This window comes from Oryctolagus cuniculus, chromosome 10 (assembly GCF_964237555.1).
Source record: "Oryctolagus cuniculus chromosome 10, mOryCun1.1, whole genome shotgun sequence".
In the NCBI taxonomy this organism is placed as follows: domain Eukaryota; kingdom Metazoa; phylum Chordata; class Mammalia; order Lagomorpha; family Leporidae; genus Oryctolagus; species Oryctolagus cuniculus.
In genome coordinates, this window is record NC_091441.1 from 65,230,079 (window position 1) to 65,254,572 (window position 24,494).

Sequence of the window (24,494 nt, forward strand, 5' to 3'; positions counted from 1 at the left end):
AAGTGCAACTTTTGTATTGTTGTGGCTCCCCCCCCCCAGCCTCCCTCCCTCCCGCGGCCCTCCCCTCTCCCACTCCCTCTCCCATCCCACCCTTCATTGAGTTTCATTTTCATATATTACCTTCATATACAGAAGATCTTAGTATATACTAAGCAAGGATTTTATGATTTATTTTATTTATTTGAAATCAGAGTTACAGAGAGAAGTAGAGACAGAGAGAGAGGTCTTCCATCTGCTGGTTCACTCCCTAGATGGCTGGAGCTGCGCTGATCTGAAGCCAGGAGCCAGGAGCTTCTTCTGGGTCTGCCACACGGGTGCAAGGGCCCAAGGACTTGGGCCATCTTCTACTGCTTTCCCAGGCCACAGCAGAGAGCTAGATCAGAAGTGGAGCAGCCAGGACTAGAACCGGAGCCCATATGGGATGCCAGCGCTTCAGGCCAGGGCGTTAACCCTCTGTGCCACAGCGCCGGCCTCTAGAGACCTTACTTTCTTAGCTGTAGATGTATATCTTCTTATTTTCTATACTTATATGTATAAAAGTTGTAGATTCAACAACTTGTTAGGGTCAAGATGTCCCTGGAGCTGACTAAGATAGATCCTGTGGTCCCAAAAGAAAGGAATTTCATACGTGAGATAGAGGGTGATGGCCAAGCAGGCTGTACTAAAGTTTAATGAGGTAGGGCATCCAACAGAAGAAACTGAGAATGCCCAGTCTACATTCAGACTGGGGTTTATACGGGTTTGGAGTCCAATTCTTCCCACTATTTCTATTATACCTCCCTTTTCTTCTAGGATATTGTTGTAAAAAGGGTTTTCTGGATGTGAAATCCTCCCAGGGTTTTATTGCCCAGTGTTGTCAGATTAAATAGCCCTCTTGGACAGGGAGATTCCCCTGGGAGGTCTCCAGATGGGAAGGCTGACTGCCTACTAGGTTATCAGACTTCTGTGTGTAAAGGCAGGGCTCCTTCATTCCTTCTCACAGGAACTTCTTGAGTCTTTTTCCATTGGCCTCTTTCACACAATACTGGACTAACGTCAACTTTCCTCCCTCATACAAATCTTACATCATTTCATCAGGCTCCGTTCCCTAAGTCTGCTAGGCTTCTGGATCACATTGTCATAGTCTCTTTCACAGTTGTCGTAACACCCTGGTTTCTAAGTTCAGCACTGCTCTGTTTTGATTAACCATTGATTAGCCATTATTATGGCTAAATGCTTCTTGAATCTGCCAGAATCCTCCTACATTCAGACTCTTTTATAGCTTCTTCCACACTGTTAACATGTTGAAATTAACATATGTATTACCTGTTTTCATTACCTATATCCATAACACTAGAATAAAAATCAATTCTTGCAGAATGTTGTTCTGCAGACACTACAGAGAGGCCGCTACAGTTACCACTCTTACTGGAAGGATGCCTGCCTTAAATGGGTAAATTTTCTTGGCACAAATTTGAGAGAGGAAATTATGTCAACTTCACCTTTCAAGAAGATGTTTTTTCTGTTTGCTTTTGGAGAAAAGTGAATGTTCTCTTCAAATGATTCATTATATAGTACAACATAATGGAACTGATTATCTATTGAGTAGATGGAAGACCAATATATCCAGAAAGACTAGACTAGCTTGGAAAAAAAATAGCCATAGAACCTTCACACTAAATGGGATATATTAAAATTCTCAACTTCATTTAATGTTTTCAGAAATAAGAACTCTGATTAGAGAATCATATGGACCTAAAATATAAAGCCATAAAGTAGATTAAAACATTTGAACACATCTGGAAATTTGCAAAGTGCACATGTAATCAGACTGCAGTACAAGATAGCTTCTCTAAAATGATAAGATAAATGCTAGAAGAAAGAGAGGAGATGGAAGGCAACATCTGTTTGCCTTCCTGGATTTTGCACAGTGTTATGTGTTCAAAAATACTGTCATTGTGTGATTTCCAGAACTCATTCTTACAATTGATTTAATTTTTCTTTAATCCATATTCATTGGTGTTGAAAATTCAGTTGTACTTCGTTTATGCACTTGACTAAGTAAGGTGGTTGTGTATTGATTTCACTACGCTCAGCCTGGTTAATGCAGATGCTTGAAATTGTACTAAACTCTCAATGTAAATGATTGTTATCTTTTTATTGATTTACACATCAGCTCTGTCACATAAAATTATTTGAATCCTGAGGTGGTCAGGAAGAGCACAAATTCCATCATTCTTGCCAGTAAACTGGCACCTAGGACAGAATTTTAATGTCTGTTCATGGACTCAACTTTTTTTTTCTTTACTAACACAGACAAAAGCTTAATTTTCTTTTATTCACTTAGAATCACCTCATATCTGTCTTTTCTCCCTTGTTCGTCATATGCAGACACATCCAAGAGAAAACCCTTGAGCAACTCTAAATAAAGGATGAGTTTTACACAAACTGTTGGACTTTACTTGCACTAATAAAGTTGCTCTGTGATGTTGCCCTCTGTGTATGTTTTTATCTTCTTCACACACACATACACATGTGTATATATCCATATAACAAGAGTATATGCATTATGTACACAGTATATGTGTATACACACTATATATATATATATATATATATAATGCAATCTTCCAGGCAATATCCCTCATTAATGATTTTTTATACCTTCAAATGTTCTATAGCTTGAAGTTCAAGCATACTTTAGTGCATTAGGTGATGATATTATCAAATGACTTGTATTTGTTCATTCAGCATGGTTAGTTTAATTTGTGAATGTTTTAGAGTTGCATATCTTATTTGTTAAAACTCGATGCTTGAATATATTAATTAAATATTCTCGTATTCATGTCCTTGTGTTTTTTAAGATTACCATTTTAAGGGTGTGCTCGTTGTTTGATTTCTTCATCCAAAGGAAACTACTGAGTGGAAAAAGCACACGTGACTATTGTCTGCCCATGGGGATGGGGAGGTGGGCCATGATCAACATCCACCGAACATCAGAACCCATCGCTAAACCTGTGGCTGGGACTTAACATGTGGCATCCACTCTGCTTTTTGAATAATGACCACGCCGATCCTTTTAATTTTATGTCCCTGTTTGCAATGGTAACTTAAAATACGTGAGCCTTGCAATTGAATACTTCCTCGGCAATTATATTTAAAAAGCAAGTCATGCCTCATTTCTCTTGCTAAGAATTGGGGCCAATCTTTTAAAGCTAATAGGAACTTCTCTGCTTTATGAATGGGAAGAGATGAGGGTGCAAGGAATCTAAGAAATAGTGTGCCTTACTTTTTATAGGTAAGATTTCAAATGAGATCAGAAACATTTCCTGTTAGTAACACAGAAATGTGAATGTTTTATTCATCCAAAATACTTCTAGTAAGAAAAACCAATACCTTTGTATCACAGAAGAGATACAATTTCATATATAAATCAAGAAATCATTTATTTCATATAATATGTCCAGATTTTCATGAAATTTATTTTGTCTGGAATTCATTATCATAGTGGACTTTGCTAATGTCTGCTATCTTCATTTCCTCTTCCCTATCATAGCTTCCTTCTGCTACTTTGCCGTAGGTAATTAACTTAGGAACACATGTACAGATATTAAAGCCTCATTATCAACTTTTAATATGTCCTGATTTCCTCAAACTTCTCATCAGATATTCTTTTGTAGTCAATTAGAAAGAAAATTAAAAATGGATTAAAGAGACTCCTTTTCTCATTGTTGTCCTTTGAAAAATCCATGCTGTATTCTCAGAACAAGGTGAAGGACACATTTTCGTTCCATTGAAGGGAACTAGGCAGGAAAGCAATTGTATTTATTTTCAGAATTTCTGAAAATGTTTGCTTTGATCCTGGGGCTATCTGGGAAATGAGATTATTTCTCCTGTGGGCCATCAGCCTGTCTGTGTGTTCCCAGCTGGTCATCCCTGCCACTTCTGTTAAGGAGACTCGGCAGAAGAGTGTCCCTGAATGTGAGTGACACTGTGTAGGGAAATGAAATAGGAGAGAGGTCGTTATCAGTCATCAGAGACAGGAGACAATCATGCATTGTGTTGTAAGAAGTTTCCAGTATTATAAATTATACTTGTTGGCATACAATTGATTATTTGAAGTTGGAGGCTTAAAGTTTAACAGTAAAAAGCTGTTTAAAGAAACCACAACCCATTTTTCTGTCTCTCTGTCTGCACATTCAAAGGAAGAGACTTTTCATTCCATTAACAGCTTCTTGGACATCCTATGTGCTTCTGCATGCAAGGAGTCTCTGAGCATGCCAACATTGTGAGGTGCTTTTGAAGATTAAATGAAATAATGCTGACACTTCAAACTTTTCTTTGTATGTTAACTGGCATGTAAGTGTTTGCTTTTGCTATGGCACTCCTCAAGCCATGCCAGTAGGTTGTTTGTATTGTTTGTGTTCCTAAAACCAGCACTGGCCTTCTAGCTTTTCCCTTCTGTCATCTTATTCAAATATGATATATTTAAAAATCGAATTGAACATGAAAAATTTGATTGCCTCTATCACCAAAATCATAATTAGGATTCCTGTAAGTTTAGATTTCTCGAATCTACTTTACAGTCTGATCGCATGTGACTACCTCTTTGAGCATTTGCAGGTTTTCAGGAATTGATCATATGGGTAATTGTAAACTTTCCCTGACCCAAACTCTATAAACAACTCTTCCCTGTTGTTTGGCAGCTTCTCTGAATAAACTGAATCATTCGACACAGGAAGCTGATTTTCTGTTAAGCACTCTAAAATGATCTGTGACAGTGAAATGCAAAGTGTGTCCAAAGCATGAAGAATCTGTGAGACATGTTACTTGTGTGACTCAGGGAAGTCGAATGTTCTGATCACAATTTCAGATTTGGATTTTCCTTCCAAATCACTTTTTATTGCTAAAAAGGATATGTATGATTTGAATGTTATTTTATAATCATTCATTCCTTATGATTATGGTAGAATTTACGCCCCAGATTCTAAAATTTGTCTTTTGAATCAGAATGGTTATGTTTGAAAGTTTGATCCTGGCTTAAAAGAGCCAGTTAAGAAGTGATTTGAAATTATTTTTGATTATTTATTTTTAAAGTAGTCTACCCATTTATTGTACTTTCTTATCATTATAACATTGTTTTGAGAAAGCAAACATCTGTAGTGTAAAACCTCACATACAGATTACATTAAGATTCAAAGATCATGTAACACATAAATTTGAAAAATCCTTCATTTTAAATTGTAAATCAGCATATGATTTTCAGATATAAACAATGCTTCACTCTCATTGGAAACTATTGAATGTATCAGTAATTAATCATCAAGATCATTACAGCCTGAAATACAACACCAACTCAAGTGTCATACAGTCTTTTAGACAGAGTCACTCTTTCCTACTTCAGCATATTTCAAGGAGGAAACTTCTAGTATTCATATTATTACTCAGCTTTATATATCATGTAAACTATTGACCTAACAAAATTTTTAAATGATCCCCACTCACAAGAAGGGAACACTGTTAGGAACTGAACGCACCTAGTTTCAAACCCAGCTCTCTACACAAGTGGGTGTGTGATTGTTGGAAATTTCTGAATGTCTCTGAGATCCATTTCCTCCTCTTTTAAAGCCGAATAATGCCACCTTATCTCACAGAGTTGGGATGAGATTGCATTTATTCAATACTCACAAGATTCCAAACCCTAGGTATATAAAAAGGAGGCTGTTGTGGACTCTCCTCTTAGGGCCAAAAAGAGAGACCAATATGTCATCTAGTCTGCTTTGGTGGGGATAAGGACTGGGATCAATGGTCTGAACAGGGATTGGTCAGTGCAAGAAAGGGCCGGCTATCTTTAGAGAAGATGTAACTCTGGGGTCAAGTAATGTAATTGACCAATGGGTATTTTCCAGGGGATGTATGGCCTAACAGTTAAGTCTCATGTGTTGTGCATCTGAGGATCTGAATTCAGTTTCTGAATCTGGCTCCTGAATTCAGTTACCTGCTAATGCAAACCCTTGGAGACAGCAAGAGATAGCTCAGTGGGTGTTTACTTGCCACCCACATGCAAGACCTGGATTGAATTCCCAGCTCCCCCTGCAGGCATCTTGGGAGTAAACCAGTGGATATGAGCTTTCTCTCTCTCTCTCTCTCTCTCTCTCGCTCGCTCGCTCGCTCGCTCGCTCTCGCTCTCGCTCTCTCTCTCTGGCTCTCAAACAAACCAATAAATGCATGTTATACTGTCAAAAGTATTATTAAAGTAAATACTCTGAAATGCTAGAAATTGAAAAATTAGCTTAGCAATTGCTCTGATGATCTGCAGGAAATCACTAATTGTATGACTATTCTAAAATAGCAATTTCCATAAGCAGTAGAAAATTGTAGCATAATTAATCCCTCTTGTTCTGGATCTTTCTCTTTTTATTGCTCTCTGTCTTCCTTTGGCTACATCCCCTAACCCTTTTGCCCTGAGCCTACACTGACACCTTGGTGATAGTGATTCAGTGTGTTGGGCTGTGTCTGCAAGGCCTATTGAATGGATGTAGCAGCGTTCATAGAAAGCAAGGGTGTGAAATGCTTCTCTCAGCTTCAAAAGGAAGGCCAGCATTGCTTAGTGGATGATTGTGGCAAATTCTGGGCTGGAGCCAGGGAAGACCCAAGTTTTTAATCATACTGCTGCTTATTCCTGCTGTCCCCCAAGGAACCCATCCTTGTCTCTGTAAAATAAATCTCCAGGATTGGAACTCCAGATTACACAAAAGCCCTTGAGCGTCATTGACAGTGGAAGCTGTATGTTACACACGACTGCCTGCCTGGAATGAGGGCAGGCTTGTGTCTGCATCCCCTTGGACTGACGAGCTGCCAGCAGCATGGATCTCAATTTCCATGCTGCTACTGCTCCCCAGTCCTTCTGTCTATCTGGGCATTTGCAAATGTTAACAATGGAATAATTTAGTTTCACTGATAAACCCAGTGCACCGAAAGGCCGCAAATGGCTTGCATTGAACAGTGTTGTTGCTTTAGTTATGAATCTCAAAGCTGCTAGTCCTAGTGCTCTTGGGAACTGCTGGGTCCTCTTAATCATGAGTATTGATCCAGTGAGTTTAAGAATGAATTTCTAGAAGAGAAAAGAGTTCCAAGGCAAAGCAGATAGTCTTTGTGAGAAAGGAAATTCTGACAAAGACTACTCCTGATTGGACTGTAGGTACCTCATTTTTACTTTATGCAAAGTATTCAAATCATGCATATTTGTGATAAAACATCACAAGTCGCAAGAAGCTGATAAAGTCGTGTACTGGGCACCTAGCGACAGCTGTCCCCACGTGCTGCTTAGAGCCCTGCACGTACACAGCTGGGGAGCAACTCTGTGCAGGTTACAGTAGTTCTTCATCCTGTTAGGGGACACAGCTGTGCTCTTACAATGAACTCTTGTTCATATCACTCTCTTCAGCAGAACATTTTATCAATGAGGTCTTGCAAGCATACTCCATGCAATTATTTGCATGAGAACACTAAAGTACACAAAAATGCTAATATGCCTTCTATCTCATGAAAAAACTATTTTTATTAAATATATTATGATGCTTGTGATGTTGACCTGTCCCTGGTCTTCAGCTACTAAATTAAATTAACATTCACTTCTTCAACATGTTAGACAGTAGAAGGACTAAGAACTGGGGTTAGCATTCTTTTTGCTGTATCACCATGTCCCTTTTGCATTATTCTCCCACTGTGTTTGTTCCAGTTCTTACACTTCTCTACTTTTTTTTTTTTTTAATTCAGGATAGGGGATGACAGAGGCAAGGGGGGAAGGAGAGGAGAAGAGAAAGAGAGAGAGATCTTCTATCCACTGGTTCATTCAAATTCTTGCAACAGCCAAAGCTGGACGAGGCCAAAGCTGGGAGCCCAGAACTCCATTTAGGAATCTCGCATGGTTGGTAGGAGCCCACGCATTTGAGCCATCATCTTCTGCCTCCAGGGTACCTTAGTAGGAAGCTGGATAGGAAGAAAAGCAGCCAGGTCTCAAACTGTCACTCTTGACATGGGATGTGAGAGTGGCAAGTGGTGGCTTAACCCACTGCGTCACAATGCCTTTTACCTTATACTTGTCTGCTTGTACCTACCGAGTGTTTTCCTGTCCAATATCATTATTTTCACCTTAATGCAAAATAATGAAAGCTATTTCTGTTCTTAGTATCTAGTTAAAATCCTTGTTCTTCATGATATTGAAAAGTGGTCTGGGCAATTTTAGGCTCGACATTTGGCTGTTAATCACTTATTATTCATTTGTTTACCAGGTATCTATTGAGCAGTCATTATCTTCACGTCACTGTGCTATGATTGTGCTGAAGCCAGGAGCCCGGAGCTTCTGGGTCTCCCATGTGGGCCATCCTCTGCTGATTTCCTAGGCACATTAGCAGGGAGCTGGAATTGAAAGTGAAGCAGCCAGGTCTCAAACTGGCGCCTATATGGGATGCCAGTGTCACAGGTGGAGGCTTAACCTGCTTCACCATAGTGCTGGCCTCTATTGCACAGTCTTCAAAGTCCAGAAAACCCTAAAAGCAAAGAACAAAGGATGGAATCTCAGCAAGGGAGTTCCGAATGTCTTGTGCAGATATGATAGAGTAAAGTGAATGATGCTGAAGCTGAGCGCTGAAGGGGTAGAGAAGGGAGGTGGCCAGGCCCAAGGCTGGAAGGCAGGTGTAGGTTGGTTACAGTATAGAACAAGCTAAAATAAGAGAAGTTAAAACACAGTCATCCTCGTGTCTAAACAAGATAAGAGTCGGAGAACTCAAGGGGCTTCCATAGCCTTGGAAACTCATAACTGGTGCATAGGGAGATTAATGATGCCATAAACAGGAGTGTCAGTTGGTAAAGTCAACAACAGGAGTCACTGTGCACTTACTCCTCATGTAGGATCTCGGTCCTTAACATGCTGTACACTGAGGCTTAATGCTATAACGAGTACTCAAACAGTATATTTCACTTTGTGTTTCTATGGGGGTGCAAACGACTGAAATCTTTACTTAATGTACACTAAACTGATCTTCTGTAAAAAAAAAAAAAAAAAAAAAAAAAAGAAAGAAATTTTCAATTCCCAACTTGACTCTCACTGGGATTAAACATGACAATAGGTCTGATCTGATTTCATCATCATTTAAAAAAAATCATCTATTATTTTTCACTTTATGTTTCTGTGTGGGAGCAAACTGTTGAAATACTTACTTAAGGTATACTAAGCTGATCTTCTGTATATTAAGATAATCGAAAATGAATCTTGATGTGAATGGAAGGGGAGAGGGAGTGGGAAAGGGGAGGGTTGTTGGTGGGAGGGACGGTATGGGAGGGGAAGCCATTGTAACCCATGAGTCGTACTTTGGAAATTTATATTCATTAAATAAAAGATAAAAAAAACAAAAAAAAACAAAAAAAAAAACACAGTCATCCTAGTTAATATGATTAAAAACACACATGAGGTTTGAACAGCACTCAGCATTCCTTAGCTTTATGTTGTATTTCATGTTGAGAGTGAACAATTTCAGAAGCTAAATTTACATTATGTAAATTGCATGAAAATATAGTAACACACATAATGGTCACAAGATGAATTTCATCATCTACTTTCTTAATATCATTCGGTTCCTCAAACCTCAGCAATTGTGCAATACATGTTTATTGAACTGAACCTCATCTTTTTCTTGCCAGCAGAACTAATTATCACCTGGAACTCCGTTAGGTAAGAAGCCAAAGGCCAAACCCTGTTTAACTAGTCAGACATATCAGGAACAAGCAGGTTTTTAAATTGCCATTTTCATCCCTAAATAAAATTTGAATGCCATGAGCCTTCCACAGAATACATGTGGAGTAAAAAAGAACAGCCCCCCTTCACCCTGGAATCACTTGATTCTTACTCCTTTCCTAATGAGAAGAGGAATTGAGAACGATGACTTCAGATAAGCCATTGCTATAAACTCAGATCACATCAGGAAAGCTGCTCTCCTCTGCACCCCTGGCTCCTTGTGTGCCCTGGCTCCTTGGAGAACTTGTCTCCCCTCTTGAGGTCAATGATGACACCTGCTCCCTCTTGTATCTCACTGCCTTGGGTCACTATTTTGCCTTTCTCAGATGTCCAACCTACACCCCACATAGTAGATGTAGGCTCTTAGATTCTCCTGTGTAATAACCCATCCCAGCGGTGTCCTGCCCTTGTTCTTAGCCTAAATCCAGTCTTAGTCTAACATGACAGGTTCTAAGCAAGGGGCAGCCCCTTGCAAGCCACACTCTAGCTTGAAACCATGGAAATGCCATAATCTCCACCCCCTTATCTGAAAAGGATATGGCCCAGGACCCCAGTGATGCCTGAAATCTTGATAGTACTAAAAGCTTTTATACTGTGATTTTTCCTGTATAAACACATCTGTCATCCAGTTTAATTTCTAAATTAGACTAAGTAAGAGATTAACAACTCAGAATGAAATTAAACAATACACTATAACAAAATTGCCAGGATCACTACTGTTGTCTTTGGGGACTATTATTAAGTGAAATTCAACTTGAATCCAGTACTACCAGAGTTAGTCTAATAACTGTGATGGCTACTAAATGACCAATAAGCTGGTAGCATATACAATGTGGATACACTGAATAAAGGCGGTGATTCACACTCAGGGCAGGATGGAGTAGAGCAGCATGAGATTTCATAATGTTACTCAAAACATCATGCAACTTGCAGTTTCTAAACTGTTCATTTCTAGAATTTCCCATTTAATGTTTTCAGACTGATTGTCTGAAAACTGGTTGACAGTTACAGAGGTTGACTATAACTGGAACCATGGAAAGTGAAATCATACAGAAGGGCATGCTACTGTGTACACTAATATTTTGTATTTGCTGCTTCCTTCATGTCTGTCTCCCTCTCTCAGTCATTTATAAATTTCTGCTTTTCTCCCAGATATGACCTAGATATCTGCTTTCTTGGTCTTTCTTGACCCTTCTCTGGCCTCCCTGTCCTTCCCTGTCCTGCTGTGCCCTCTTAACTATGAACTCCAGTTTACCACCCTGTCTGGTGACTGTGGGTCCTGGGGAGCTGCCAGCTCCTGCAAGCAAAGACTGTTCTCTGTTTTGTATTCTCTGTGATTTTGTCTCTGTTTTCCCCGTCCTGATTCTGTGCCATGCACAGCCCTTGATGAGTGTTTTTTGTTTGTTATTTGGGGAAGCTTTTTTTTTTTTTTTTTTTGATTTTTTCTAAGTGAACCATGGAAGGATTTTTAGTAGGGAAAACATATGGCTGGTTTGCTTAGATCAGTCACGTGGACACGGACTCAGAGGAAGTGAACGGACCCATGTGGCTTCCAGATGAAGGGTTGACGGGTCATCCTGGGCGAGTGCTCCAGAGCCCAGCCTACGCCAGACACAGGGACTCTGCTGGGAGGAGACTTGCAGGTCCTCAGTGGCGCTCTTCCTGACGTCTTCCCATGTGACTGCAGTTTCCCTTAGAAGAAGTGAAATCTTCTGTCTCTGATGTAAGCAGTGCCTGCAGCTTCATCTTTTAGAAAAGTGGGGTCACATACTCAAGGGACAGGTGGCGTGGCTTCGGTAGACGTGGCTGGGCTGAGCTGTTTACTCACTGTGTGACCTTGAGGACATCGTAGGCTCTGAAAGTTCACTTCTTCGTGTATTAAGTTGGCATCACTTGAAGCTGGAAGTCCTGCTTCTCACTGAGCTTTCAGGAAGATTAGTGTAGATGAAAATCCTGCCGAAGAACTAGAAAGTAAAACTATCATCTCACGATGTGCTGAACAGAACACGTTGGCTAGATTGCTCTTCAGTGTTTATAGTCGTATGCTTAACATTCCTGGTCGTCACTGCCAGTATACTGTGATCATCACTTAAAGAGTATGTTTTCTAATAGTATCCCGTATTTGACAGTCATTTTCCAGGGGCTGTAAGAAATGTGTATTTGGTATCAATATCATGCAAATAATCAAAGTTTCAGGATACCTCCTATTCCATCAAAACATTCCAGCAACAAAGGTGGCATTGTTGGGCAGAATAGTTAAAGATTATAGCTCTTTTCAGGGGAGGAAGGTGCAGAGACTTAAAGAAAAACATACAAAATGCAATTACAGCTTGGAGTTTGATGATCCCTGGCTTCCCTCTTGCCTCTGATTAGCCTTGTGACCTTGGGCAGGTTGTGTAAACTGTGTGAGTCGCATTCTCCTCATCCTTAGCTATGGGGAGCGATGATAGCTCCCTCAGTGAGCAGCCGGGAGGTTAATGACCAGCAAGCAAAGCACTCAGGCTGACATGGAGCTATTACCTGTTGCGTGAAAGAAAGTTTTTCTTTTTGTGACTGCTGTGCTGACTGTAATGATTCAAGAGACTTGAGATAGCATGGTAGCTCCTTTGCCTCGGCCCAAGTCTGTTGAAATTTTCTGAGTTCCAGTATCCTGTTTCTGAGCCTCCCTTATGCTCTTCTGAGCAGCTTGTGATAGAGGAAAAATAAATATAGTAGCACAAAGTGAATTGTAATTCTTATTTGGACTGAAAAGTTAGTTATATCATTGTATGCCATGCCCGTGCTTGGTCCTTGATGAAATGAGTTTTAAGTGTCCAGTGCAGCCTTCCACGTTAGCTGCCAGCATCCTCACTTGACAGTTGGAGGAAGTGATGTCAGTGAGATTAACAGACTTTCCTGTTCTAACATCAAACCATGAGCCTCGCACCTGATCCTGTGCTCACAGGCACAAGGCCCAGGAACCTCCGTGGGGCCGTGGTCCTTCTCCATTCCCCTCTTTCCAAGCCTTCCTCGCACCTCTCTCTCCTTGGTCAGGAGCATCTTCTTTTTATTTATTTATTTATTTATTTATTTTTTATTTATTTGACAGGTAGAGTTATAGACAGTGAGAGAGAGAAAGAGACAGAGAGAAAGGTCTTCCTTCCCCTGGTTCACTCCCCAAATGGTGTCCACAGCCGACGCACTGCGCTGATCGGAAGCCAGGAGCCAGGTGCTTCTCCTGGTCTCCCATGCAGGTGCAGGTCCCAAGCACATGGGCCATCCTCCACTGCCTTCCCGGGCCCAGCAGAGAGCTGGCCTGGAAGAGGAGCAACCGGGACTAGAACCCGGCACCCATATGGGATGCCGGTGCCGCAGGCGGAGGATTAACAAAGTGAGCCACGGCACTGGCCCCCAGGAGCATCTTCCCTGCTGACCTTGAAACCAAGGTGGTTCCACTAGCCTTTGCAGACGTGGTCCATTCTGAAAGGTACTATCATTTCATCGTTGTCCTTGCTAGTGTTAAAAACACAAGGAACAACTCTGTTTCCAGACTATGGTTGTTGGAATCTCTGGATTCAATCCTATTGCATCATTCATAGAAGTAGTGTTGCTGTTTTCTTCATTATTATTTTTCATTAAAAATATTTTGGCCAAGCCAAGGTCATCACAACTTGCTAAATGTTTAGTCATATAATTTTGAAAAACTTGAAGGACTTAGATTCAGCAAAATTTTCTTAGAGTAGTGATTTTTTTGTCAGTCTAATTGCTCCTTTGTTGTGGAAATATACGAGGGGTCTTGAAAAAGTTCATGGAAAACATGTATTCCAAAAAAGCTATGTATGGATTTCAATTTTTTTAGCATCAAAACAAGCTTGCTTTTAGTTCCATTTTCTACAAGCTTTTTGAAAGTGCTGTTGTATTTTTTTCTTTTACCATTTTTAATAGTCTTCAAGGAACCGAGAGAGAAAATACCAGGTCTTTTGAGATGCTTCTGAGTAGCTTTTTAATTGTTCCTTTTTGCATCTTGAAGAAATGTAGTCTGCAGGAGCATCTTGTCAATGTATTTGAACCTTTTGAGAAGGTTCTCTCCTTTGCTACAATTGTTTAAAGGAAGGAACATAACTTCCAACCTAATAATTTTCCTTTTTCCATTGGGGTACACATCATCACAAAGATCAAAATGTCATTCTCTGGCAAAGGTGTGATTTTTATATTCCTTGTTTTTATTATAACTTTATTGCTGCATGACCAAAGTGCATGGCAGTGCAAGGCGCTAACTCCCTTACTAACCTCCCACCTGCTTTTAAGTGAGTTTTATTGTATTAAAAAATGAGACTCTGGATTCCTGCACTGCCAGGAAACAAAGATCATTTTTATTAATGTTGCTTCTAGGATGACAATGTCAGTCATTTCTTTGAAAATTCATTTTGGAAACTAAGTTTGTTCTTCAAGAAGCCTTGAAAAGAAGCTTTAAAAATGGCAAGAGAAGATCATAATAATAGAGTAGCTGGATTTGAGCATATAACTTTCCCTTCAACTTCATTTCAGATTTGCTTTTGTGCATAAGAATACGCTGTAGAGCTTCTCCTCATCTATCTTGTAAATTTTCTTCTCTACATAATCTCCTCTGAAGGGTACTTTGTGCAGCAGGGCCTCGGGGGCAGGTGCGCGAGTGGGCACAGGCCCCTTGCTGAGGGGCAACCAGTCAGGCCTGCCGTGATGAGGTGGGCAGAGGGGCTTCCCGGAGGCTGGCGTGGGACATGAAAGGCTCTCAGTGCAATTTCCACCTCCGTTTCCCCCCAAAGAACCAATAAAACACAGATGTAATATTTTGATCTAACTTTAATTATCGAAGTACATGTCAAACCAAATACCAAAATTGAGAAATCATGGACCACGTCACCTGAGGAGTGGTCATAGAAGTAGAAAAAGCAACACCGGTTTGCCTAGTAGGGATTTGGGGATGGCCGAGGGGAGACAAAGGCCAGGTGGGACATGTCCTCTCCTCCCCTCCTCCCTCCACCCCTCCTCCCCTCCTCCCCTCAGGCAGTGTGGGTAGCTTCAGAAGTCAAGGCTGCAACCCAGGTTCTCCTGCCCTGTGATGCAGTTCTGCCAGGGGTCAGGCCGTGTGGAAATTCAGTGAGGAAAACCTTGGCACTCTTGGGGTTACTGTTGGGTAAAACTCCGGGGGCTCATGGAGTATGCCTTCCAGGACTTGGCAGGTGTCTCTTTCCACTTCTGTACCACTGATGGTGGGTCTTTGCAAGTGATCAGAGTGAGCGGAGACCACACTGGGACTGTAAAGATGTTAGCTGTTCATTTGTTGCTGTTGGATTATTTGTGACTGGGCTTGCTGGGTGAGTGCTGGCAATGCTGGAGTAGCCTTCAGGGGCTGTTGGCAGGTAAGAAGGGCTGGGCACTCAGTCAAGGCCAATTGCCCTCAAAGGAACAGATGCTAAAAGAGATTTTGATGTAGAGGGGGACACTCCCCTGGGCCCTGTTAATTTGTTCTTTATGCAAGCCTTTATTATCAGATCCTTGTCATGGTAGTTCTTCATTGGTGTGACCTATTCCTAACACCCTTTTGACTAGCTTCTCAAGGACAGAAACAGTCTGTACCCAGGTCTTTTTAGTCTTCCTTTGTGGCTGGCACAAGGCCTGAAATGTGGTGAATATTATAGAAGAAAATATGGAGGGGTCCTGATCTGGTATCTGGCTGCTATAGAATATTAGAGCTTTAAAGGGCCTTAGTGGTCCTACAATGGTTTCTATAGGTGGTAACTCCCATATTGGCGCCATCTCAGTGGTATCTCCCTCGGGTGCACCTGCCTCCCTTTGATGGTAACCTTTGTGTCTAGCTCACCTGCCCTGCAGCAGCAACACTTCTTGGGAGTGGAAGGTTCTAAATTGGATACAATACAAGCATTCAAGAATGAAGATATTTGGTGTGGCTTTCATAGTCTCCTATTTCTATTTTTATTCAAATCACTAGGGCTATTTGAAAGAACACAGTTTAATCATAATTGACATATACTGAACTATAATTTTTATAATTGTGTGTTTGTTATGAAATTGTCATGATTAGATTATGATAAGCTTAGCCAGGATGAGAAAGGCAAAGGAAATTGTCTTCACTTGTGAAAAGGGGGAGAGATCACTCTTAAAGATGTTCCAACTAGGACTAATCTACTCACAATATGGCTCCCAGTGTGAAGATTAATGACAGGTGGCCTTTTACAGAAATTCTCAGCCTGAGTCTAATGTACTGGTTGATTTTTTTTTATTATCCCTAACCTCCATAACTACAGGACTTTTTTTTCACCTTGTCCTTTGTTCACAATGTGGGACTGTAATTGAGTTCATATTTCTCACCCAACCTTTCAGCTGTAATTAATATTTTATTATATCAGATTTTGGCCCTAACTAGCAGAGCAGCAGGGAATTGAACTGTGTGCTCACACATGCTCACAGATGCGCACACATGCACACACACACACATGTATACACAGACCAGCAGTGAGTTACAGGTGCCATGCAGGCTCCCTATGATGAGTTACAGCCAAGAGAATGAGATGTGCCTGTGGTGACCTGCAGGTATCCCACAGTTTATAGCCCATCTTGTGTAGATCAGATGAGAGAAATGAACATTGCTAACAGCATATTCAATCCCACAGGTCTGCTTACGCTATGCAGTAAGTTACCCAGTGCCCATTGGCTGTGTAAAATTAGTTGCCCATTATTATTCATAATTAATGAACAAGCTCTGTTCAGGCACTCTCAATGCCAATTACCTGCAGGACTCCCAAGAATCCTTGCCGAGAAGATGAACTCCTTGAATTCCAACCTTTCTTTTCCCTCATTTTAGACTACCAGTAAACTTTTAAATACTTAATTTGGGTTGTACCACATTGTTTGGTGTACTAGGGTGTCATTTCGGTGAATGCTGCCAAAGATGGAAAGAGAATGAAAAAATGCTGAACAAAGAATAGGAAGCAAATAAACTCTGTGTGCTTGAGTAGCTGTTATACCCTAAGAACACATTTATTTGGCATACTTTGTGTGGAATTGTCGTTTTCTCCTATCCCTCAAAGATTGGTCTTCAGAAAGAGATCAGTACTATTTTTAGTACATTTGGAATGAATGATATGAACCAAAACTTTTAAATCAAACCTAAAAGTCCCTATCAGGTGCCATGAAATGAACAGGAGTCTAAGCCTTGAAATGCTCATTAGTGCCAATTTTAAAAGAATAGCAATGAAAGGGTCATTACTTCTCTCCCTCTGTCCTCGCCTCCTTGTCCCTCCCTTCTAATTCCCAGTTGGATTGCCTTCTAGTATGTTCTGCTGATAGGAAACACAGTAACTGGGTAAGAAAACTGAACTTACAACTAAAGGTTTAATCCTTAAATGAATTAGGACAAAAAAATTTTAGTCAGTTTCAAATTTGTAGCAGGCTTCCTCTCAAAGACATGAAAGTTATGGAGAACTAAAAACATTTTTTCACATTTGAACTTTCTGGTTTAAAAAACTGCATGAAAGATGTTCAGATGTTCTTTCCTAGGCTGTCCTTCATGTACTATTCCATATAAATGCAGATTTCTTACTCTCCTTGTAAAGGCCTTAGAGTTGTGTTGCATAAAGCCTAGCATAAATTAAACTTGAAATTAAATTTCATTCCATAAGAAAGTTCTGATATAGTGATGTCACATTTTTTGGCAGATTTATCTTTATCGTGGATTATGCTTTAATATTGCAAATGCTGTAGGAAGATCTTATGTTACTTTGAATTCCAGAATAGTGGTAGAGCAGGGCTGGGAATGGTGCAACTTTAATAAACAAAAGGGGCATGAGTTATACATTAAAAGGATAATGGAATTTTAACTCTGCTCACAAAACTAGAAACTTCTGATTGGTTTCCCATCCTTGAGAATTTGCTTTTTTTAAATCTTTTTAGGGAAAAAAAAAAACATTCGAACAGTAAGATTTTCAAAGGCACTTTTTAAGATTATGATTGTGGTGAAAGACTTTGTGAAATTCATTAGTGAAATGATGTTATTTGTGCAGTTGGAAAGCACACCAGCCATAACACTCAGTCAAGGTACCATTGACCAGGATGCTGATAATGTGTTAATTTCCATCAGAGACAGCAATGGATGGCATTGGGTAGCAGAAAGGATTTAGCTATTTTTCATTAGCACTTGGACTTTGATAAAGGGGAATAGAAAAGAGCTGCTTGACCTTTCAGTGCTTAAATTATTAAAGAGCAAATAGATTTGAGGTCTGGATGCTTGCAAATCTAATTTGTCTTGTGGAGCAAGGATGAAAAGACATTTGGGGTTGGAAATTGCTCTAGTCAACTTGGTGCTTTCTTTAATATATCTGAAGATGAGGAGATGGTAGCCATTTAAAAAGTAATATGTGTGGAATAGAGTGTATAATATAACTAATACCAGCTGGCTAAAAGGGAGGCCCATTAAATGATCGTTTAATTCTCAAGTCTTCATCTAATCTTCATTAAAATACTGCTTGGAAAAAAAAATAATTTTTTTCAGCCACATTCACATAGATGATATTTAAAGTACAACGCAACATTTTGTTTTATTAAAGTAGGACAATGCCTAGCATAGTGTAGACACTCAACACATTGGTTGAATGCGTAAGAGCACAGATGCACTCACACAGCACGTGTATTAGTGATGCTGGGGAAAAGAGGGATGGGAAGTGAGAGACGCAGGTGAGGATGGGGAAGGACAGAGATGTGCAGTGTTTGATTCTCCCAGGGTGTGCGTTAGCAGAAATCAGGAGCCAGAGCTGAGAATTGAACCCAGCACTCCAATGTGGAACACACACGTCCCAACCAGTGTCTTAATGACTAGGCCAAATGCTCACTCAGTTTTTCATGGGAGTAAAATGGGAAAAAACTAAAACTGCATGGGCTAGGCTAGATGCTGTGTGGAATAATTTCTGTACCCTTACTTTTCTTTACATGTATCTCCATCTGTCTGCTTTGTCTAATATATAAGTTTCTGAGAAGTTGTTTTTAAATTGAAATGTTGAAAATCACGTCACATGCAAAGGAACTGGAAAAGCTGATTACTTAAATGAAACCAGTGCTAAAAGTTATTAGAGGTGAGCATTTGGCCTAGCAGTTAAGGCATCCTTTCTGCTAACAATCTCTTGGTTGTGTGTCAATCACTAAGGATGGCTGTCCCCGCCTCTTGGTAGAAGAAGTGTCAGAGACTTTGCAGATACATTATTAAACGAGAAGGGAGGTGGAGGAGGGACATCAAAGTCTGCTCCACCTCTTTCTGTGTTCCTATGTCCTTTCCGTAGGAAGGTTCTTCTTGAATACAGGGAGAATTCTACCACATTTGGTGCAGTGTCTCCCATGACTTGAGCCAATAGAAAGTCTCTGATGTTAAGAAGCAAGAGTAGTGTTTTTACATCTATATTTTACTGTATATATATATATATATATATATATATATAATTATTTATATCAAAACGCATTTCCTCATCACACTGTAAACCTGCTGAACTACCTGGATTCTGAGCAAGCATCTCCCATTCCAAACAGTTCATCTGTAGTTGGGCAGATTTCCAGCCTGAACGGCGGCACACGTTTCATTACTGCATGTGTCCAGTGGTTCTCCTCTAGAGTTCACACAGACAAGAGCAGAAAGAGGCATTGCCTGGGGAAGTGGGGATGGCAGGCACCCGTTTCTGCTTCCTCCTTAGCTTCAATGGGTACCTGTCCTGAGCACCTCTTGGATGATAGCATTGTTCCAGGGAATCATGGTGCTTTTCTGTTACGTTGAGAAAAAAGTACATCTCCCTGCCAAAAGGGCTTTCCGTCTAATCTGGATTTAGTTTTTGAAAGCTGTTTTCAAGGTTCAGTTTTTCTCAGCGTTGGAAACTTTAGCAAAAGAGCATGAAACATTCATCATTCTAAATATCTTAATTCTTTAAAAGTCCATCAGCTCAAGGTTTCTCCTGTTCTCCTAATGTGATTTCAAAATTCAAAGACATTGAGAGTAGGTGCCAGAGACGCATTCCTCATAGAACCATCATCCTTGCAGCCATCTTTGAAGGGATCTTCCCTCATCTGATCTGTATATATGGTTCAAGGAACCTTGTTCATGATTTCCTCTGACAAATCACTTGTGACTCCAAGGTCTTGGCTTTTTAAAATTCTAGTCCTTCGCCTCTGTTTTTTGCTCTTTCCACTGACTGATGAGGGAGAAGGGCAAAGGAATATGAGAAAGCATGGAAAGGTTAATGTGAATCACTATCTGTTGTGTTCTATGACTTGGTGAAGCGTCACGTGTATTCAGACAAATGTCATTGAACAAAATAATCCATTTTTTCCCCAGACTTACACATAATATAATTTCATTTATCAGGTTAACAAATGAATTGTTTGCAAAATCACCTTCAGCTCTAGGGGAAGAAAACATTATTTTAGTGTCCTATTCACATAAGCAGCAGAGAGGGCCACCTAGAGGTGTTTATAACTGTCCTGAGTTTGGTTTCTCTCAAGAAATTGTGTTGATTTGAGTGAGAGCATCGCGAGGATGAAGGCAAGCATCTCCTCTGCCTCTCAATGAGTAGGTGGTGAGCAAAGGTCTGTTAAGGCCCAAGCACTTGGTGTCACCTGTGTGCTACATGCTGCTTACGGCAGATGGCCTGGGGATCCACGTGGTTAAAGGCACAGTGGATCAGCTCAGACCAAGTGCGATGTCGTTGACAATCCTCTTTGATTTCTAGTGTATATCAAATTGTTGTGGAGGAAGAACGCCCCCGAAGAACGAAGAAGACAACAGAAGTCCTGAAGTGCTACCCGGTGCCCATTCACTTCCAGAACGCTTCCATACTGAACTCTCAGTACTACTTCGCAGCAGAGTTTCCAGCGGACAGCCTGCAAGCAGCTCAGCCTTTCACTGTTGGGGATAACAAGACCTACAGCGGATACTGGAACACTCCTCTGCTCCCCCACAAAAGCTACAGAATTTATTTCCAAGCTGCTAGTCGAGCCAATGGGGTAGGTTCTCCTAGATGCCACTTTACCTCCACTGTTTGGGGTTGTGACTGTGCACCTAGATCATGAAAGACAATAGCAAGGCATAATGTCTTGCTTTTGTGTGTTGTTTTTTATCTAGAGAAGTTTATAGAAATGAATGAACGTGTTCATCTTTGAGGGAAGGGGTATAAATCGTCATGGCTTTTATTCTCAGTTTCTTTCTTGTTACCAAAAGTTGGTTTGCAATTCTGCTTCACTTACTATTTCACAAGCAAATGATGTAGCTACAACATATGTATTCACTTATTGGAAATGTGAGATTCACAGCGTCTGTCTTTGCAGCATCTTTTGTCCCTTTTCTGTAGTTCCAAGGAAGTTTATGTTTCCTATAGATGTGACTAAATCAGATATCCTTTTTATCCCTCTAAGAGGGAAAAGCTGTAAAAAGATGAGATGAAAACAAAACAGATACTATCATTGCATCATTTCTAAAATTTCCCCCCTTCCTGCACAAAGCAACCCAGAGCTCTGATGATACCACAGTGGCTTCCCTTCTTCATAGCACAGGTGTAGTTAGCATTGTCAACTTGACTTCTGCCACTACGAAGGGAGGACATCTGGGATGTATAGTTCTTCTGTGCCGCTTGCACAGGGAGCAAGGACCGCTCTGAGAAGGAGTCAGGGGCCTCAAAGTAGAGACTGTTTGCTAGTAATCTGGCTCAGAAATGCCCAACATCCCAGCACCTGGGCCAGAAAACATATCTGAGTGTGCGTCAAAGGGTGATTGTGTGATTAAAGCCACCCAAGGAACAGTGAAATCTGGACTGATCCATGTCATTTCACTAGAACTACAGCAATGTTTACTGTCTAAATAAAACACAAATAATAATTTTTCCCCTTCTTTGTTTGACACAGGAAACCAAAATAGACTGTGTTCGAGTGGCCACAAAAGGTAGGTTGAAACTGTGAGATGCTCTTTTAATTTGTGTCTCTTAATTTTAGACTTCATTTCAAAACTTTTTGAAATATAACTTCATTGAAATAAGTACATGTGTATGTTTTATGTATATATGCATGTATGTATGTATATATATATATATATGTTTTAAGTCTTATGACAATTTCATATAGATGCTTTTGAAAAATAAGAAGCCATAGTACCGGTTTTCAACACTTTTCAATGGTTATCTATTAAAGTGTGTTTTTGAAATAAAATTAATTTTTATATGTCAGTACACATTTTTTCAAACCGTAGTACCCTACCTGGCAGTGGTATAGCTAGCAACAGCTATACCTAGCTTCGTGTGCAACACAGTGAAGGATCGCCAGCTAATTTTAAGCAATGATCGAATTATTACAGCACTATAAAATGAAGGCTACATGGGCTTTTTCACTGATGAAACAGTCTCTGAACCCAGTAACCACGTGACATTATGTGGAACTCCTATCTCCCAGGCCTGCTTAAAATCTGAGAAAATGTGACCAAGGATGAGCTGTAGACAGGGTAGCACGTGTCACCATAAGCTCCCACACCATGTTGCTAAAGAAAAGAGTGCAGATGTGTATCCATGAGCTGAGCTGCACTGTCTTGTGCACATATGGAAATGTATGAGAAAAATGCCCTGAGAGATTTAAAATGCTGTATTAAAATGAGGCATTATAAATTAACACTTGTAGTTAAGTATATTCTTTTAGTCCATGAGAGTAACCATGACTAATGTGAAGAAGTTCTGTGTGATTTAATTTAGAAAGTTTGGTAAGAAGGCATCACTGGGTCCGTGGCATTAGGTTTAATCAGGCCATTCTTGATGAGTTCTGTTGGATAAAAATATCTTTTTTGTTGTCATTGAATTTTAGGTGACATAGTTTGAACATAACATGGATGTATATCTCCATTTTCAAAATTCTCATTGTATTCTTGTTTCATGAAGATGCATGATGTTTTTATTCAGTACTAGCTCAATATTTATTGGTTGCATGTTAGGTGCCAGGCATTGCATGAGGTGCTCACCTCATTTGTAATTTCTTTGTCCTCATGAAATTATAGTTCTAGTTCCAAGAATCTATATGTAGAGATTTTAAGAACCTCAACTGTTTATATCATATGTACCTCATTCAGTGCCTTATTTATAGGAATACATTAATAGTAAGTGAAATTATGGCTGTTTGTTTATTCCATGAACTGCCATGCAATAGCAACTACTTGTTACAGTTATGATGCTCTTGGACCTGGGATCCTGCCATGCCCTTAAAGCTCCAGCTCATGGCTTATGCTCAAGAGTAGGAAGTTCAAAATATTGTATAATTCTGTCCTCTTACCTTTGAGGTCTGGGAAAGTAAATCCAGTCCTAGGACTCCTAATTTATAATGCCTTATGTTTAACATCACAGCTGAAAGCACTTTCATATAAGAAAGCTCTTATTTATTTCTTTTTACCATGAAAAAGGAAAGAGGAAATACTACTTTCATTTTTAATTTGAGGAAAATGCATAATTTTAGAGAGAAATTAATATGTAAGGGTCGCTCAACTAATAACCTGTTGCTCAAAGCTTGATCCTAAGCATTTGGAGGCCTACCCAGTGTTTCTTCTACTGTGTCTCATGGCTTTTCACCCAGCAGAAGCTCTGGCCAATTACAGGATTGTGTACTGGGAGCATCTGACCTCCCCTTTATTAGAACTGAGTCACTGCCAATTTACTGTGAAAACAGTGCAATATCTGTCATAATGCTCATGGTTAAATAATTATATAAATAACACCCTAGTAAATATGGAAACATGACAAGTTTGCTGTTTTCACAATAGATTGAATTAGATGGTGATTTGGATCATTTTTTTCCATCAGCTAGATTTCTTCAATATTGTAATTTGTTTTTTAATTCACCAAAGGGTGATTAGGCAATCAGATGACCTGATTGACTCAATATTCCCCGCTCGTATTTTCTGAGTCATTTGCAAACATTTACACAGCAACAAACTCTATCCAAATAACCTCTTTTGGGGAAAGAAGGAAACAAATTTTAATATTCACTGCATAACATTGTCATTTCTGTTTCATAAAATCATAGAACGGGAAGAAACCTTGGGAGATAATCTCCCTGCAGGCAAAACAACTCTGCTTTGTGCTCTTTTATTGAGTTCTGCACGGACAGATTCTGCAACCCTCCTTCATGCTTTACCACCTTATTATCATTCATCCAGAAATTCTTTTGTAGCATGGGAAACCATGCTATCTTGACTACTTCGTCAAAGCAGAGAAGAAAGGAAGTCTCATGATTTTATTGGTACTGTATAGTTAAGATGTTTTAAATTTAGTAAGGGTCCAAACATCCTGAGTATATTTCGCCACATTTTGCTGACAATGTTGTGGCTTAATTGAGTTTTCAGATACTAAGCTGCTTTTCTAAGCAGTGTTTTAAATTTATAGATTTCAATGTTCTCATGAAATAACTGTTGACAAGTATCTTTATAGAGAAACTATGGAGCTGGGTTTGTTTTCACAAAAAGCTAGTTTTTAGTTTCAAGTTAGGGTATGTCTCTTAAAAATATATTTCAGACTATTTAAATTTAATGTGATTATTTTCATTTTATCCAAAGGTATATTTTGACATAGATCATCTCAAACATAAAGCTCCATAAAGTTAGACACAGAAAAAGACCTAAGAGGTGCTATTGCATATCTTCAAACATGTGAGGGATCACCTATACTTTTATGCAGCCCTT

At 39.9% G+C, this 24,494-nt stretch overlaps 1 protein-coding gene across 5 annotated transcripts in view; it reads left to right on the forward strand.

Annotated features, from left to right (window-relative positions):
- The window catches only part of PTPRM (protein tyrosine phosphatase receptor type M), an 869,082-nt gene that overhangs the window by 532,821 nt on the left and 311,767 nt on the right, over positions 1-24,494 (forward strand). For all 5 annotated transcript variants that reach the window (XM_008261054.4, XM_008261055.4, XM_051852140.2 and 2 more), the window contains exons 12-13: positions 20,521-20,794; positions 21,689-21,725. In XM_008261054.4, coding sequence (XP_008259276.1) covers positions 20,521-20,794; positions 21,689-21,725 — 311 coding nt within the window. The remainder of the gene's footprint in view (positions 1-20,520; positions 20,795-21,688; positions 21,726-24,494) is intronic.